The 14,918-nt window shown below is 42.5% G+C and overlaps 2 protein-coding genes across 4 annotated transcripts; both read left to right on the top strand.

The window, feature by feature from the left end:
* Window positions 1-755: 755 nt before the first annotated feature.
* Window positions 756-5,471, top strand: TM2D3 (TM2 domain containing 3). Its single transcript, XM_033071105.1, has 6 exons — window positions 756-859; window positions 1,717-1,815; window positions 2,604-2,761; window positions 3,279-3,453; window positions 4,022-4,097; window positions 4,376-5,471. Exons 1-6 carry the CDS (start codon window positions 772-774, stop codon window positions 4,539-4,541), a joined length of 762 nt encoding a protein of 253 aa, XP_032926996.1. The 5' UTR covers window positions 756-771; the 3' UTR covers window positions 4,542-5,471.
* A 101-nt stretch (window positions 5,472-5,572) lies between these two features.
* Window positions 5,573-14,242, top strand: ADAL (adenosine deaminase like). Of its 3 annotated transcripts, none has more exons than XM_033070656.1 (10): window positions 5,575-5,647; window positions 7,050-7,180; window positions 7,697-7,757; window positions 8,110-8,197; window positions 8,709-8,790; window positions 10,351-10,477; window positions 11,112-11,192; window positions 11,779-11,917; window positions 12,376-12,476; window positions 13,330-14,242. In XM_033070656.1, exons 1-10 carry the CDS (start codon window positions 5,588-5,590, stop codon window positions 13,519-13,521), a joined length of 1,062 nt encoding a protein of 353 aa, XP_032926547.1. In that variant the 5' UTR covers window positions 5,575-5,587; the 3' UTR covers window positions 13,522-14,242. The 3 variants fall into 3 exon arrangements, with proteins under 3 accessions (XP_032926549.1, XP_032926547.1, XP_032926548.1); XM_033070657.1 differs by having other exon boundaries at window positions 5,592-5,647; window positions 5,965-7,180; XM_033070658.1 differs by lacking the exons at window positions 7,050-7,180; window positions 7,697-7,757 and having other exon boundaries at window positions 5,573-5,647.
* The last annotated feature ends 676 nt before the right edge of the window (window positions 14,243-14,918 follow it).

The raw sequence follows: 14,918 nt of genomic DNA on the forward strand, positions 1-14,918 counted from the left end.
AAACCTTTCTGTGTCTGTGTATAATTTATTTATTTGCTGTGAGTAGTTAGAATGGTATGTTGGACATGAAACTGACTGTATTTCTGCTTTGTTTATGCTTAGAAATTGTTTTTAAGTTGCTGTTGCAGGCAATTGAACTGGATTTTTTGAGAGATAATTTTTTTCCTTTTTTTTCACTTTAATATGCTGTTAGTTAACAGGCTTAGATAGTGTTAAGTATGTTGCTCAATTATCTAAGCTGTACAGCTCTGGTTGTGATTTAAGTGTCACAGCCATGAAGCAGAAAATACACTTTAGTGCATAAATATTAAACTTGGTATTTGTGTTATGTTTTACTTCTGGGCACACATACTGTGTTTGATAGGTCTATATTTGGTTTTGTATTCGTTTGGTTTTGTGGATGTGTTTTTATCTCCTGCTTCTAAAAGAAAAGGGGAAAAAGCCCACCATTGAAGGAGCAAGTGCTGGGAAAGCTTTCTGTTCCACGTGCCAGAATAAGCACGGCGATTTTAATTTCTGTTTCCTTATTTTATACATGCTTTCATTTTTATGGACTATCGCTCTCGTGCTCCGTGTGTGCCGTGTTCAGCCTGCAGCGTTCGGGCTCTCAGGTTTTCCCCAGCGCCTTTGGGCCTGTGGTGTCCGCGGCCGTGCGGGGCCGCCCTGGCGCTGCCGTCCCGCGGCGCCTCAGCCGGCCCGGCCCCGCCCCCGGCCTGGCCCCGCCCCCGGCCCGCCCCCTGGCGGCGGCGCGGGCCCGGCGGGCGCTCCAAGATGGCGGCGCGGTGGTGGCGGCGCGTCCTGCGCGGGCTCTGCGGGGCCGCGCTGTTCCTGTCGCAGCTCTCCGTCCTCTCGGGCCGCGGTGAGCGCGGCAGCCGGGCCGAGACAGGGCGGCGGGGGTGGGAGAAGGGGCAGGGGCAGACTGGGGCCTGGGGTGGGGGCGGCAGTGGCATTTCCCCGCGGCCAGGGCTGAGCGCGGGTCCCCTGCGGAGGTGGCGGTGACCGCGGCGGGGTGAGGATGCGCTGCCGCTCCCCTGACCGAGACCGAAGCGGGTGTTTCGGGCACGGCCGCATTTCATGTGCTGGCTCGGCGGGGTTGGGGCTGAGGGCAAAACACGGGCCAGGCCCCGCTGGCCGGCTCGTGTGCTGCTTTATTACACAGCACCTTTTGTGCCTGCGCTTTGTCGGTAACGTGTGTGACTCGAACCGTCCTGGGGCTCCTCGGCGCGGTCAGGGTGGGTGGTGTGACAAAGCTGCCTGTCCTCATTGCACCCGTGCCCGGTGGCTGCCGTGAGGGCTCGGCAGGTGCTGGCTCTCCGGAGCCCTCGGGCAGCGTCCCCGCAGGGACCGCGCCGCGCCTCACGGACACAGCCCTGCCTTCGAACCGCTCCATCGTCCGGTCAGAGAACTACTTGCATTGCTTCATTAATGGTATTGTTCAGTAGAAAGCACTCTGTAAAATCTGCTTTCTGAGCATCCTTTTAATGCTCATGATCAAAAAATAAGATTGAATGGAAATAAATACAGTTCCTTGTCTTAAAGGAACAGTTCCATTCTAATGCTCTGTCTAATGTTTAATATAAATATCCCACTATTAGTAGAATAGGAAAACAGATTTTTTTCTACTTGCATTTTCATATCAGAGTGCTGAAATCAAACTGTTTCTGAACATTAATTTTGTTCCAGAAATTTCACTTTCTCTATGTTTTTGTCTTTTAGCGGGATCTTTGATGACGACAAAGCTTTCACAGCCACAGTCTACACTGGCAAAAAGCCTAACTTCAACGAGTACAAATGCTCCCTATTTTAAAGTGTTAGGTAAGGTATTCTGTTGTTTCTTTTGTTTGTTACCTGTGGATCCTTCTCGGTCTTGAGTCTAAAAGTTCTTGAATTGGGTCTTAGAAACCTGTACATGATTTCACAGTGGTAAGAAGCATTGCCATGTAATGCGTTATGAATTGCTCTTCAATGACCATAACAATTACTTATAGTTATCTAATTAGAAAACTGGTCCATATAAGAACTAGAAAATGGCAGTTTAAAGTACCATTGTGGGACTTTATATATATATGGTTTATACCCTTCAGGATGATGGAAGTTCTTGAAAAACTCAGCCTCCTGCAAGAACTTGTTCTTGTCCACCATCAGTACAGATTTGTAGCTCAGAGGGTGCATCAGAACTGACAGAAATGCTGTTGTTGCTGGCAGTTTAGGAGGTGATTCTGTACACATGCAAACAGCAAATGGCTGAGGTAGCTGTGGCCCTAATTAGAGCTCAGCTCAAAGTAGGTTACCCCTGTCACCCTGCTGCTATTCCTGAACTGATTACTTCTGCTGAGGAGCGCTGGCTGAGGCGGCACTAATTCCTGTAAGCTCAGTCCTGGTGCTGTGCTGAAGTGTTGGCTGGTGTCCTGTACAGAGCCCTGTGGCTCCTCTGGCTCTCACAGCACAGGCTGGGATTGCTGCTCCAGGTACAGTGAGGAAAGGCCTTTATACAGTGTCAGTGCATGTGTTTGTCTATGTATATGTATTAAAGAATGTATATATACTTTAGACTATTTAGCTTTTTTTACTTGGGTTCTTAATTCATTTATTGCACCTTTCAGAAAGTACAGAAATTCCACCTTACTTGACTAATTGTCCCAGCAACGGGCTTTGCAGTAGATTGCCACCAGACTGCATGACATGTAACACAAACTATTCCTGTATATATGGGAAGACGGCAACTTTTGATTGCAAAGTCAAGCCACATGTTCACTGTGTTGTAAGTAACCTGTTACTTTTAACCCCAGATTTAAGTAATTAAACTGTGGCATCTTGTCTTAAAATACAGAATATTGATTTCCAGGTTCTGATGTAGGCAGATTTGCAGTTCTGTAATAAGTTTGATCATTCACTGTGGGCTGTTGAAGAGGCAGGCCTGCCCTTCCCTGGTTTGCCTTTCTTGCCTTGGATCTTTTCATACCTGGCCATGCCTTTGAATTAAACCACTCCAAACATTTTGAGAGTGGGAAAGTTAAATATCTGTCAGAGCTATGAACTGACCTTACAGGTGAGACTAAATGAGTCCTCCTTTTGGCAGCTGCCTTAGATTGGAGGAATCAGGAATGTTAAACGTGACTTTGATGCCTCTTTGGTGGCTTTCTATTCTACTCTGTAAGAGGTAGCAAACAGAACAATTGTTCTTTTGCCCAAAATGTCTACTCATGAAATCTAATTTGATACTGCACATTGATTTTTGGTTTTAATACTATTAAAGTGATAGTGCTGTCCTTTTACAGGATGAGAATAACCACGAGCAGGAGAACTTTACAATTAACATGACGTGCCAGTTTTGCTGGCAGCTTGCCACAAGTGATTATGTCTGTACCAATTCCACAAACTGCATGACAGTTTCCTGCCCTAGACAACGATACAATGCAACTTGCACAGTCCGGGATCACATTCATTGTCTAGGTAAGGTGGGCGAAGCCAGATTTCTCTCAAGAACTTTTCACATACTTTATAGTGGGTGAATATAAAGATTGTTGATGTCCTTTTGCAGTAACAGCCTGCACATTGATGTATCTACTGATTTTTTTTGTTGCATCTCATTTTTAGCATAATAGCGACATCTAACTGCAAACATTGGCTTATTATACTGTTGTATATTGTCACACCAGAGAAAACAGTTCTTTTTATTTTTGTCAACTTCTGTGAGTTGAACTTACTTGAATCTACTAAAATCACTAATAGAATCAATATCAAATGTCTCCATAGGCCAAATAAAGAAAATTATGCTGCTTCCAACTAACTAGGATTAATTTTCCCTCTGTTAATTCACTGACTTTTCTGATATGGGACCAAGACTGATGGAACAGAGAACTGTAGGGTATAAATGAGCTTTTGTGTTGACAGTTGTTTCTCAGTGTCAACCCTTTTAGACTCCTTTTGGAAAAGTATAGTATCTTCTTCCTTGTAATTTTCTTCCTTATTATATGGTCTTTGTTTATACATTGAGGTTTTAATATTTTCCAATGTTTAGGCAACCGTGTCTTTCCTAAGATGCTCTATTGCAACTGGACTGGAGGTTATAAGTGGTCTACTGCCTTGGCACTAAGGTAAGCAGGAACTATTGAATCATTTCAAGCTAAAATAAATTAGTTTTCTTTAAAATCTTCAGGTTCTGTGGTTTTCTGCTTGATATTTTTGAAAGGTGTGCTGAATAAAAAGTATTTCAGATAGTCTGGCTTGAAATGGTGGGCATAGAATGCATGGAGAGTTCACAGGCAACAATGCTGGCTGTCTTCAGCAAACACAGCTGAAGGAAAAACACTTGGGTAGCCAAGCTGAGTTCCTCTAAAAATAATAATAATTGATCATATTTTTATTCTTATAGCATCACCCTTGGTGGATTTGGTGCCGATCGTTTCTATTTGGGTCAGTGGCGGGAAGGTCTGGGAAAACTCTTCAGCTTCGGTGGACTTGGAATATGGACACTGATTGATGTGCTGCTAATAGGTGTTGGCTATGTGGGACCTGCAGATGGATCTCTCTATATTTAAATGTGGGCGTGGTGTGTTTCAGAGAGGAGTCATTGCCTGCAAAGGGCTCTAAATAAACGAGTGTGGAGGTTTGAACCTTTGAGGTAGAATGAAGAACAGCCGTTCTGTATGCATACATTTTAATGTACAGTATCTGTACTTGGTTTGCCTTTTTAACTAAGGTCAAATAAAAGAGTGGATCACTAAGTTGAAATTAATTTCATTTCTTCTATGGACATGGTTTTTTTTCTATGAAAAAAAATTTGAGCAGCTATCCAAATTCTCCACTTGAGCCTGGATGATCTGTAAGGCCCCCAAAGAGCTGCAAACTGACTTGAACATTGTTTACTTCATATCTCTGTGCTTGAATTTAACTTTAAAGCTAACTTCCCTAAATATGTCAGTAATTTTCTTTTGTATTTGTGGGAGGATAATTTATTTGCCCGAGTTATGTGGGTAGTATGTAAATCACCATGTTTTATGATGTTAATTACATTAACTTCTTAGTTTGGGACATACCAAGAGCTAATATCTGCTTAGGGACTCGACTTTAAATTGTGGGAGCCTTAGAATTAGACTGCAGTAAAACTAAAGGCTAAATATGAGATAATGAAACAGATTTTTGGATTGTTCCATGATAACTTTGCTTTGGTTGGGTTTGACCTACACATCAGTGAAAGTTACAGTTCCTATTCTTGTGCTAGCAAGCTTGCCAAATTACTTTTTAAAAGGGTTGGCAATATAATCGATGAGTTTATCCACTTAGGACTTTGTGACGCGGTAATGTAGCGGAGTAGAGCCATTACAGCACATCAGCTTTGTGTACTCGCGGTGAATGCGCGGCCGTGCGTGCGCGCCCCTCGCCCGGGACTGGAGCGGCCGCGGCTGTAGCACTGCGGTGCCGTCGGGCTGGAAACGCTATCGCTTCAATAAACTGCGCCTTGAAGCTTTCCTGGCGTTGTTACTGCCAGCGTTTGTCCCGCGCGGTGCAGGTGCCCGGGGCGGGCCCGGGGCGGTGCCGCCGCCGAGCCGCGGCTCGTCCCGCCCCCGGCGCCACAGGAGGGACCATGGCGGCGGAGCGGGACCGCGAGCGGGAGCTGCGCTTCTACCGCCGGCTGCCCAAAGCGGTGAGCGGCGGGGGGCGGCGGGGGCGGCGGCACCGGGCCCTCCTCTGGCGGCACCGGGCTCGGGGCTGGGGCTGCAGACGGCGAAACAGAGACAGAGCCACAGGCGCTGCTGCTGTCTCGGGGCTCTTCCCCTGCGCGCGTTTTCTGAGGGCCTCAAAATGCGATCGGGTCTTTGCCTGTCTGCTTTACAGACCTTGCTGACCAGTCTAATTGCAATTAAGTAATTTGAGCGCGATCTTAATTTTCTCTTTTTGTCCTATTTCCCCTGAGTGTAACCCAGAAGTCTGGCTCAGATAACGCTTTTGTCCATGTTGCAGGGGTGTGCCGTACTCGTGGCATATCAGTGCAAGCCTTCCGCAGGAGTGCGGATTTATCGGGCTCCGGTCCGCACAAACCCCGAGCGCTCCGGCACGTACGGCACAGAGCTCGCACCGGCAGTGCTCGCACAGGCATTCCGGTGTTCCTTTTTACTCAGTTGCTTTACAGGGTGTATGTTTAATGTCTGACAGAATTCTGTGAGGCAGTTGTAAGCTTGGGAAAAATATAAGGCAATTGCAGCACTGTATATCTGCTTCAGCCGCCAGAAGCTGTAAGCAGCCACAGCTCCTCATGCTTAGTTGGTTACAACTTCAACATGTTTTCCAATGTAAAATTTGAAGAGAAGTATTGAATTTTTATTTTCCTATTGAGAATGGATGTGTGCAGGAAAATGAGCGGTGTCAAAGTAGATGCGTTGTAGATACATTTGAATGAGTTGGGAGGGCACTAGAGACCTATTCCATAAGTCCAGGAGCTAAGGAGCAAAGGTGAAGTGAGGAATGGAGCTGAGGATTGTAGGTTTGGAGCCCAAAGTCAGGAAGTCAATAGGAAGTCAGGCAGAAAGAGGCCTCAGGCAAAGCAGTGCAGTTACTGCAGTTGTGATTCGTGGCAGAATTTTGCTGCATTTTGGTGTGAGTTTAATCTTCAGAGTATGAACAAAAGGAAGGGAAGTGGGTAGACACCTGTTGCTATTTTTTGAATGATGGACATGCAATTTGACTTGCAGTGGATGGAGAGAGTTCTTGAATCCTTACTGCACTTTTTGTATTACTGAGGCAGCTGTTGGCTTCCTCCTCACCTTGGATCACACCATCGAAAGAATAGTCTGGGGAGCTCTTTGCTGAGCCAGCTGTGGTCCCGTGGAGACCAGTGCCAACAGCAGCTACCAAGTTAGAGGAAAGAAACAGGGCAGTTCTCACTTGAACCAGTGCTTGCAAAAACCTAAGGAAGTTATTATTAGCCAAAATGTAGATAACTGTTATTTTCAAAGAGTGAAACACTGATGTAGGATACAAGAACAGTAGTATGAAAAAGGTGCAGAAGCCATCCTTTTCACAAGTCCATAGGGTTTTTATATCTGTAGGAACTCCATGCTCATTTGAATGGCAGTATCAGTTCTGCTACTATGAAGAAACTCATGGCCCAGAAGCCAAACCTTCAGATCCAGAATGGAATGACTGTGATTGACAAAGGAAAGAAAAGAACCTTAGATGAGTGAGTATACGCATGTGTGTTATGAACATTTTCCAAAGGTTTTTTAATTAAGTTGAAAACAGAAATGTGTGGCCTTATACACTAACTGCAGAAAATATGTTTTAAAGTTTTACAGAGTAATGTCATAGTTTTTTTTAATATTTGTATCTACAGAGTAATTTCCTAGGTGCTTGTATACTAAAAGGAGATGTCTTGTTGATTAATTCCTTCTTTAAAGGATTGACATTTTTCACTTAGATTATATGCTTTTCAGAGAATATTGACTCACATAGTTTCCTTTTTTGGAAACTTCATGTTTTCATTTTCCTTCAGAAAGCTTTGTGGTAGTAGCAAGTTTTTTTGCGAATGCTTTGTTAGTATCTAAAATTAGAAATTGCCATTCAGATGGTTCTTTGTATTTCAAGCTACAATCTGATTAATTGACTTCAGTGGATAGGTGTTTTTAAAATGTAGATTTTTTTTCCCCTAAATACTCATTCAGTGTCTTTCCAATTAATTTTTAAAATTTTATTTTAGATGTTTTCAGATGTTTCAGATCATCTATCAGGTTACCACAAGGACTGAAGATATTTTACTGGTAAATTAATTAAAAGTTCACTTAAAACAAGCAAGCAGTACACACAGTCACAAGCAGTTGGATTAAGAGCATTGGGTTCCAAGTTGCAATATCAACGATGGTCCCTTTCAGTTGAAGGTCAGAATAATTATTGTAAAACATGTGAGCTCTCTTCACTATCCCTGAAGGAATCAAAGGTGCTTCTGTGTGGTAGTATTTCCACAGACATGGGGACAACTAAAAGCACATTGGGCCTGAAAACACTGCAAGTGTTACACAGCAAAAAATAACTGGGTCTTTTAGTTGTAAAAAAAAAATAGAACTAATTATAAGTATGACTTTTATTATGTTGAATACACTTTTACTTAATCAGATAACTAAAGATGTCATTAAAGAATTTGCTGATGATGGTGTCAAGTATCTGGAACTGAGAAGCACTCCAAGAGAAGAAAATTCCACAGGTACCATGTGTTCTGTTAATAACAAGTAAAGTAAAATTTAGTTGGCTCAGATTTAACCATGTAAAAGCATGTCACTTTCCTATTAGATTTTTGAGGACAAAGATGTGTTGGTTCATAACTCTATGACCCACAAGATTAGGTTATTCACTTGAGTATGTCATCTTAGTCTGCTAATATTTTTAATAGCTGATATATTTTACTTTTGTTATTTTGGTTTTTTTTCTTCTAAGTGTGGTTTAGTAGAAACACATAATAGAAGTCCTGTTGTGATTCTCTGGTTCTCACAAAGTCATTTTAATTTTTCCACATACTTAGGAAGAGGTTTAGTTCAAATGTGTGCTTCACAGGAAAGCTATATTTACAGATAGAATTAGAATTACATGAGTTGGAAGACTATATGGTCTGAAATCACAGATGCAACATGAAACTTAGGAGACTAGAGAGCTGGGTCTGCAGTATGATAAAAATAATTTAATGTATGTTTGTACCAAATGTGTGTATGTGTTTGCAGGTATGACCAAAAGGAATTATGTTGAAACTGTACTTGAGGGAATAAAGCAGTGTCAAGAAGAAGGTTTGGATATAGATGTAAGGTAAATAAAGTATGTTGAATACCTCTATTTCTAGGTTTTGTGTGGTCTTATGCTTGTTCATGATTGTAGAGAGGTTTACAAGCCATCAGTGTAGGAAAGAAAATTGTTTTTAAACCAGATTACATGGAATGGAAACAGGTAATTCATATGGAAACCTGACTATTTATCTTCTTTTTTACTGCTAAAGAAGAAAACTGGGTGAAACCTGTCTCTAAGACTCTCCATTCTCTGCAACATTTTCAGGAAAAGAAGTGTTTTTCATGGAATTGGCTCATTTTTCACAGCTTAGCTTCATTGCAAAGATTTTGTTTGGTTAGCTGTACAATCAGCCTGCTCTAAAGAAGAGCTGATCCTGACCAGCAGAGAAGTTTCAGAAGGTGTCAATGATTGTTTGGAGTCAGTTTACTCTCCTGTCTTTTATAGCCTCAGTAGAAACCTTTACTGGATTTATTTGTGAGAACTGAAGAATTTTCATCCTTCATGTGTGGTATTGCATGTCATGGGCCAACTTATTTATCTATTTGTGTCCCTCTGCACTTTAGTACCTTCATTCCTAGAACAGTTTCCTATGAAAATACCCTCTATACTCAGCCATGAGGGATATGAAGTGTCATTTTTTGTTGGTATCAGATCTGTTAAGCTCCTGAAATTACAACTTGTATCTAATTTAATAATAATTTACAGTAGTTTCACGAATACAAGCCACACGGATTATAAGCCGCACCCCCGGTGCCTCGACAATGTTGCTGTCTTTGTCAATAGATAAGCCGCACCCCGAATATTAGCCGCACTTTCGTTCGTCGCGAGAATCCGTGCGCAGCTTTCACAAATTGGCCAAATAGTAACAGGATCGCGGCATAGCGGGCTTTACTGGCTCGGGGCGGGGCCAGGAAGGCTCGGCCCACTCATGGTTGCTGACGGGGCCGGCCGGGTGGTGCTGCAGCCGCCGCCGGGCTCACTGGCCCCCCTCTCCCGTCAGCACCGCCCCGCCGCTGCGTTTACGTACTCGCCCTGCCGGCGGGCCAGCCGCTGCCAGGCTTGCCGGCCGCCCCCTCCCGTCTGCACCGCCGCCGCGTTTCCTCGCCCTGGCCGGCACTGCAGGCCCCTGCACCGCCGGGCTCCCCCACGCTGCTGGCCCCGATTCTGCTGGGCTTCCCCCGCTGCCAGGCAGCCCCACCCGTCGGCCTTCCTGCTTCTGCCATGCTCCCCTGCACTGCTAGCCCCAGTTCTCCCGGGCTCCCCCGCCCTGCTGGCCCGGGCTCTGCCGCCCCCCCTGCCCCGCCCTGCTGGCTCAGGCTCTGCCACCCGCCCCCCACACTGCTGGCCCCGCCTCTGCCAGGCTTTCCCACCTCTGCCGGGGCCGGCCGGGCTCCAACTTGGCTTGGGGCTGCCGCGGGCTCTCACTTCCGTGTTGGCAGCTTTTAGAATTTTGTTAATGTATTAGCCGCCCCGGAATATTGGCCGCACTTCCGGGTTTCCACCAAAATTTTGGTCAAATTGGTGCGGCTTGTATTCGTGAAATTACTGTAATTTAATAATTTAATACATTTCTGTTCCCAGGCTATTAATAGCAATAAACAGAAGAGATGGCCCAGAAGTTGCTAAGCAGACTGTTAAACTTGCTGAAGAGTTCCTGCTTTCCAGTGATGGGGTTGTAGTAGGACTTGACCTCAGTGGTGATCCCACTGTAAGTCTTTGGTTTATTTTAGTCTGTTTTTGAAGTTAAATGTATAATGTTGTGACAATGTTAGGTGGTTCTAACCATTGTCTTTCCTAAATAGTTTTTGTCCAGATTTTTGCCTGCCTGGAATGGATTGGTACTGGGTTAATCCCTTTTACTGTAAGGCCCGATACTCTAACAAAGAATCCTTAGATTAACATGTGACTGAGAAAAGAACCATTGAAAAACAGTGTTTATCTGGGAAGTGTCTGTACCCGAGTTGTCCCAGTCAGATTAATTGGGTGGATGTTTAAATTTGTTTAGCTTATTTTGTATTAAGAAAGCAAAAATGTTTGAGGTCAGCTGTCAAACTGAAGTGAAATAGCTGTAGGTAGTAGCTGTGTAAAAGTATCAAAATAAAGACAATTGGCTCGTAAATCTTAGGCATCATCTGAACTACTGATGTTTGATCTATTAGTCTAAACCATATGGCAGAGGTTTGTTTGACTTGCTGTGTACCAAACTGAAGTAATGGGAAAAGTGGAATAATTAAATGTAACTGTGTTTTAATGTAGTGGATATTGCTAGACTTATTAATTATGGTAAGGACAGGGATTTTGTCAAACAAGCTGAAGAATAATGATGTGTTCCTGTTTTCCAGGCAGGACGCGGTCAAGATTTTTTTGAACCACTCTCAGAAGCAAAAAAAACAGGTCTAAAACTGGCACTGCATCTTTCTGAGGTAAAAGGTTTGTTTATTTTGGTGCTTCTCTGTAACTGATGAAACTAAAATTGCCTTCTGTACATTTTGAACTTCTCAGGCCGAAGTATTAATGGTTTGGGGCATTTGACGAGACAAGAAAACACGGAGAAATCTTCAATCTTTCATTCTAAATCTGAACAGCCAGATTATTGCTTCCTGTACTGTATCTTTTGTGGCTTTAGGTGTGAAATTGAAATTGGGAGCTTTCTAAGAGATCCATTGCTTTCTTCCTGGTGTTAGATTAGAAATCAGATGTAGTGAAATCCATAGTTTCATGAACAGTGAGCTCTGTTAGTTTTACTGGTATCAGCAGAAAGACTTGGCCTTCTGCTGAAATGGTGGCTGGAACTGGCCATGAGAAGTACAATAAATACTGAAGATAGTTATTTTTTCAGGAAATTAAGCAGGGCATATGACATCATCAGCATATTTATACTTGTTTCTATTTCACTAACACTTTCTTTCAGATAAGAGATGCCATGAAAGTAGAACTGAAAATCCATTGTAATTATATAATGTGCTGTTTTATGCTGCCTTGACAGAATGTGAAATATATCCTCTCTAGATTCCAAATCAAGAAGAGGAGACCAAGATTCTCCTGGGCTTGCCTCCTGACAGAATTGGACACGGAACATATCTCAATTCTACAGCAGCAGGCTCTGAAGAGATAGTGTCACTGGTTCGGCAGAATCGTATACCCATTGGTAAGGAAAACATATTTACCATGACTTGATCTCTGGATATCAGAACAGGATATGTACTGCTGATCTAGTGACACCAGTTTGTCTCTGACCAAAGGTGACTCGGACAAACATGACAACGAGACTTGCCCATAAAGGTACATTCACGGCACTTTTGGAGTTTTTGGCACCTTTGTGGCAGGAGACAACAGCTGCTGGCTCAGAAGGAAGCAAAACCAAATCATAAGTTGTCATTACTGTACGAGACTGTGTGGTACTTCTGTACCTGGTTTGCAAGCTCCCTAAATTTTATGCCCCAAAGAAATTGATTGGCAAACATTTCTCAGAAGAAATTACCAAAGAAGTGTAGAAAATCAAGGAAAAAACAGTAGCTGATTTAAATTTTTATTCAGGACCTAAGTCAGTTAATATGTCTCTTGTTTTAATATATATCCTCATTTTTTTTTCTGTTTTTCCCTTAGAATTTTGCATGACATCAAACATAAAATCTCAGACAGTGCCTTCCTGTGACAAACACCATTTTGGATACTGGTACAACATGGGCCATCCTGCAGTGCTTTGTGTAAGTTTTTTGATTTTTAAGCATGTATTTAGGCAAAAGGCTAAATTTGTGAAGTTGGACGACGATCAGAACTGACTTACAATTTCTGACCTTGTAGCAAATAATTTGCTTTTAGGAAATCATAGTGTTCTGTTTGATAAATGCTTTTAATTCAAATGGGAATTACTAGTATTTATCTTGGTTCTATTGTAAAGTCAGGGCTTTTTTCTGTAGGATAAGATGATCAGCTGTACAAGCAGTGAACTTCATAGCTCTTTGCACAATGGCAGATTTCTCTTAAAAACCATGGCTCCAGTGCTTGTATATGAACCTGGGTGTTGTGTTGGGTGAGAGCTCCTAAGTTCTCTTGATAGCTCATTAAGGTCTTTAATCATTGAAGTACTTGTGCTGCCATTGGCAGGGTTTTACTGTTATCCTGTTAGTTTAACCCCCATAATCCATAGCACTGTCCAAGTGTGTATGTGTGTGTATATATATTTTAATATACATATATAAACATGTGCTTATCTGGGGAAAGGGAAAAGAGGAATAAGACCTGTATATACTGACATACCTTGAATATATGCAGCACATCTGCTAGCCATCTTTCTAGCAATTTTAGTAGGAAATCCTATTTTCTTGATAAATCATACTATCATTTTAAGAAGTGTTCTTATATGTTTGAATAATTTATTCATTTTTAGTGAAAATAGGGCAAATAGAGAATGAAATATCCATGCACAGATGAAAGAACAGTGGAATAAAATGTGAGACAGCAAGATATAACTGATTTGTATGCATAAAAAAAAAAACTTTTTGAAATAGAGGAACTAATTTAAACTTTTTTATTTCTTTCTTTTCAATTTAACTCCAGACTGATGATAAAGGCGTCTTTGCAACTGATCTATCGCAAGAATATGAGCTGGTTGCAAAAACATTTAATCTGACTCAATCACAGATGTGGGATCTTTCCTACGAATCAATCAACTATATTTTTGCTTCAAATGAAGTAAAATCCAAGCTAAGGGAACAATGGTGTAAGCTAAAGCCAGCTCTGTTTGATTAATCAAACTGTTGTCCTAAATAGCTCCATTGTATTAATAAGTTAATTAATAATTGAGGTAATAAGACTTTCTAAATGAAGTCCCTGGCTTTTTTCAGACCTCAGGGTTTTAAACCCAGCTATAAACTGCCTGTGCAAAATTAAGGCAACTGGAATGGATCCCTTGCTACTGGGGACATAAGTAAAAGTTCTTTTGGTAGTTGGGAAGGGCTCTCAACTAATGACTAAAATGTGTTGTCACCTTGTTTCTCTTGAGCCGATATGACATTTTATGTCATCATAATATAAACTTTTCAGACCTGGAACAAAATGAAGGCAGAGCTATTGATGTTTAAAACATCTCTGTTGTCAGCAGTCTGCCAAGCAGTTTGAATGTGTTGGTGTGTATTTTGGGGGTTTGTATTATTTTCAGGTTTTGAGCCGTTGATTAAATGTGAAGACAAACAAACTCAGGGAGAACAAAATATTTATCCCAAGGAATTAATATTGTATCTGGCTTTATTGCTGTATATGTCTGACTGAAGTTGTGTGGATTGAGTAGCACGTGGGGATCTCTGCTAGTGCTCTGGTGGTGTGTAGGCACTTAAAATCTCGAATGCCTTCAGTAACTGAGCTACTTGGCAAAGTGGTCTCATTCTTAAAATGCTTCTTAGAATTGCTGTTTGTTGTGTAAAAAAAACCAATAAAAATAACTGCTTCAAGCTCCATGTTTTTGAAACCACCAGTTCAAGGTGCGCACGTGTGTGTTTGTGCTCTACAGAAGAGAAGCGGGATTCTGTGGGGTGAGTCCCTGGAGCAACAGTGCTGCCTGCCAGCCTCTGCCCTGCTGCTCTGACAGCCCCTGTCTCTCCCTGCCCTGGGCAGCCACAGGATTCACTTTGCCCTCTCCAACACATGCCTGTGTGTTCTGGTGCTGAGAGCTCACAAAGTCTGTGAATGTGCACATGCTGCAGTTTGTGTGGTGGGAGTCGGGAGGTCACCTGAAGGATTCCATTTGGGTGCAGTAAAAGAACCAGGAATGTATGTGGGTGGCTGAAGAGCAACACACAAAACTGGGATTTCTGTATATAGGAGTCGACTGTGTTACTGCAGTTATTTACACAGCAGAGATGTTACACTTAGGAAGCTGGACAGGCTGTGGACTTTTGGAATGAAGAATCACCATCTGATGAGACTTTTGTCATGCACAGTTCCCAAGCTGACCATTGCAACGTGCAACGCTCTTACTGTCCCTGGGCTAGTTTTCCAGAGTTTAATTTTTGTAAGTAAAACTGCAATTTTTTTCTTTGACTTCATGTAACATTATAGTTAATTTTAACTTAAGCACTTCTTGCTGAGCCTGCTTGTCAAATTCTGAGTTAGCAGTGACATAACCACTGTTTAGTTTATAACATTGTATA

Source organism: Catharus ustulatus, chromosome 12 (assembly GCF_009819885.2).
Source record: "Catharus ustulatus isolate bCatUst1 chromosome 12, bCatUst1.pri.v2, whole genome shotgun sequence".
Lineage (NCBI taxonomy): Eukaryota > Metazoa > Chordata > Aves > Passeriformes > Turdidae > Catharus > Catharus ustulatus.

Bases quoted from the DNA above. Each gene is read 5' to 3' on its own strand.
- TM2D3 (XM_033071105.1), top strand. From the start codon at position 772: ATGGCGGCGCGGTGGTGGCGGCGCGTCCTGCGCGGGCTCTGCGGGGCC. The intron at 2,762-3,278 runs GTAAGTAACCTG...GTCCTTTTACAG, and splicing joins AGCCACATGTTCACTGTGTT to GATGAGAATAACCACGAGCA. The intron at 4,098-4,375 runs GTAAGCAGGAAC...TTATTCTTATAG, and splicing joins TCTACTGCCTTGGCACTAAG to CATCACCCTTGGTGGATTTG.
- ADAL (XM_033070656.1), top strand. From the start codon at position 5,588: ATGGCGGCGGAGCGGGACCGCGAGCGGGAGCTGCGCTTCTACCGCCGG. The intron at 7,181-7,696 runs GTGAGTATACGC...ATTTTATTTTAG, and splicing joins AAGAAAAGAACCTTAGATGA to ATGTTTTCAGATGTTTCAGA. The intron at 10,478-11,111 runs GTAAGTCTTTGG...CCTGTTTTCCAG, and splicing joins ACCTCAGTGGTGATCCCACT to GCAGGACGCGGTCAAGATTT.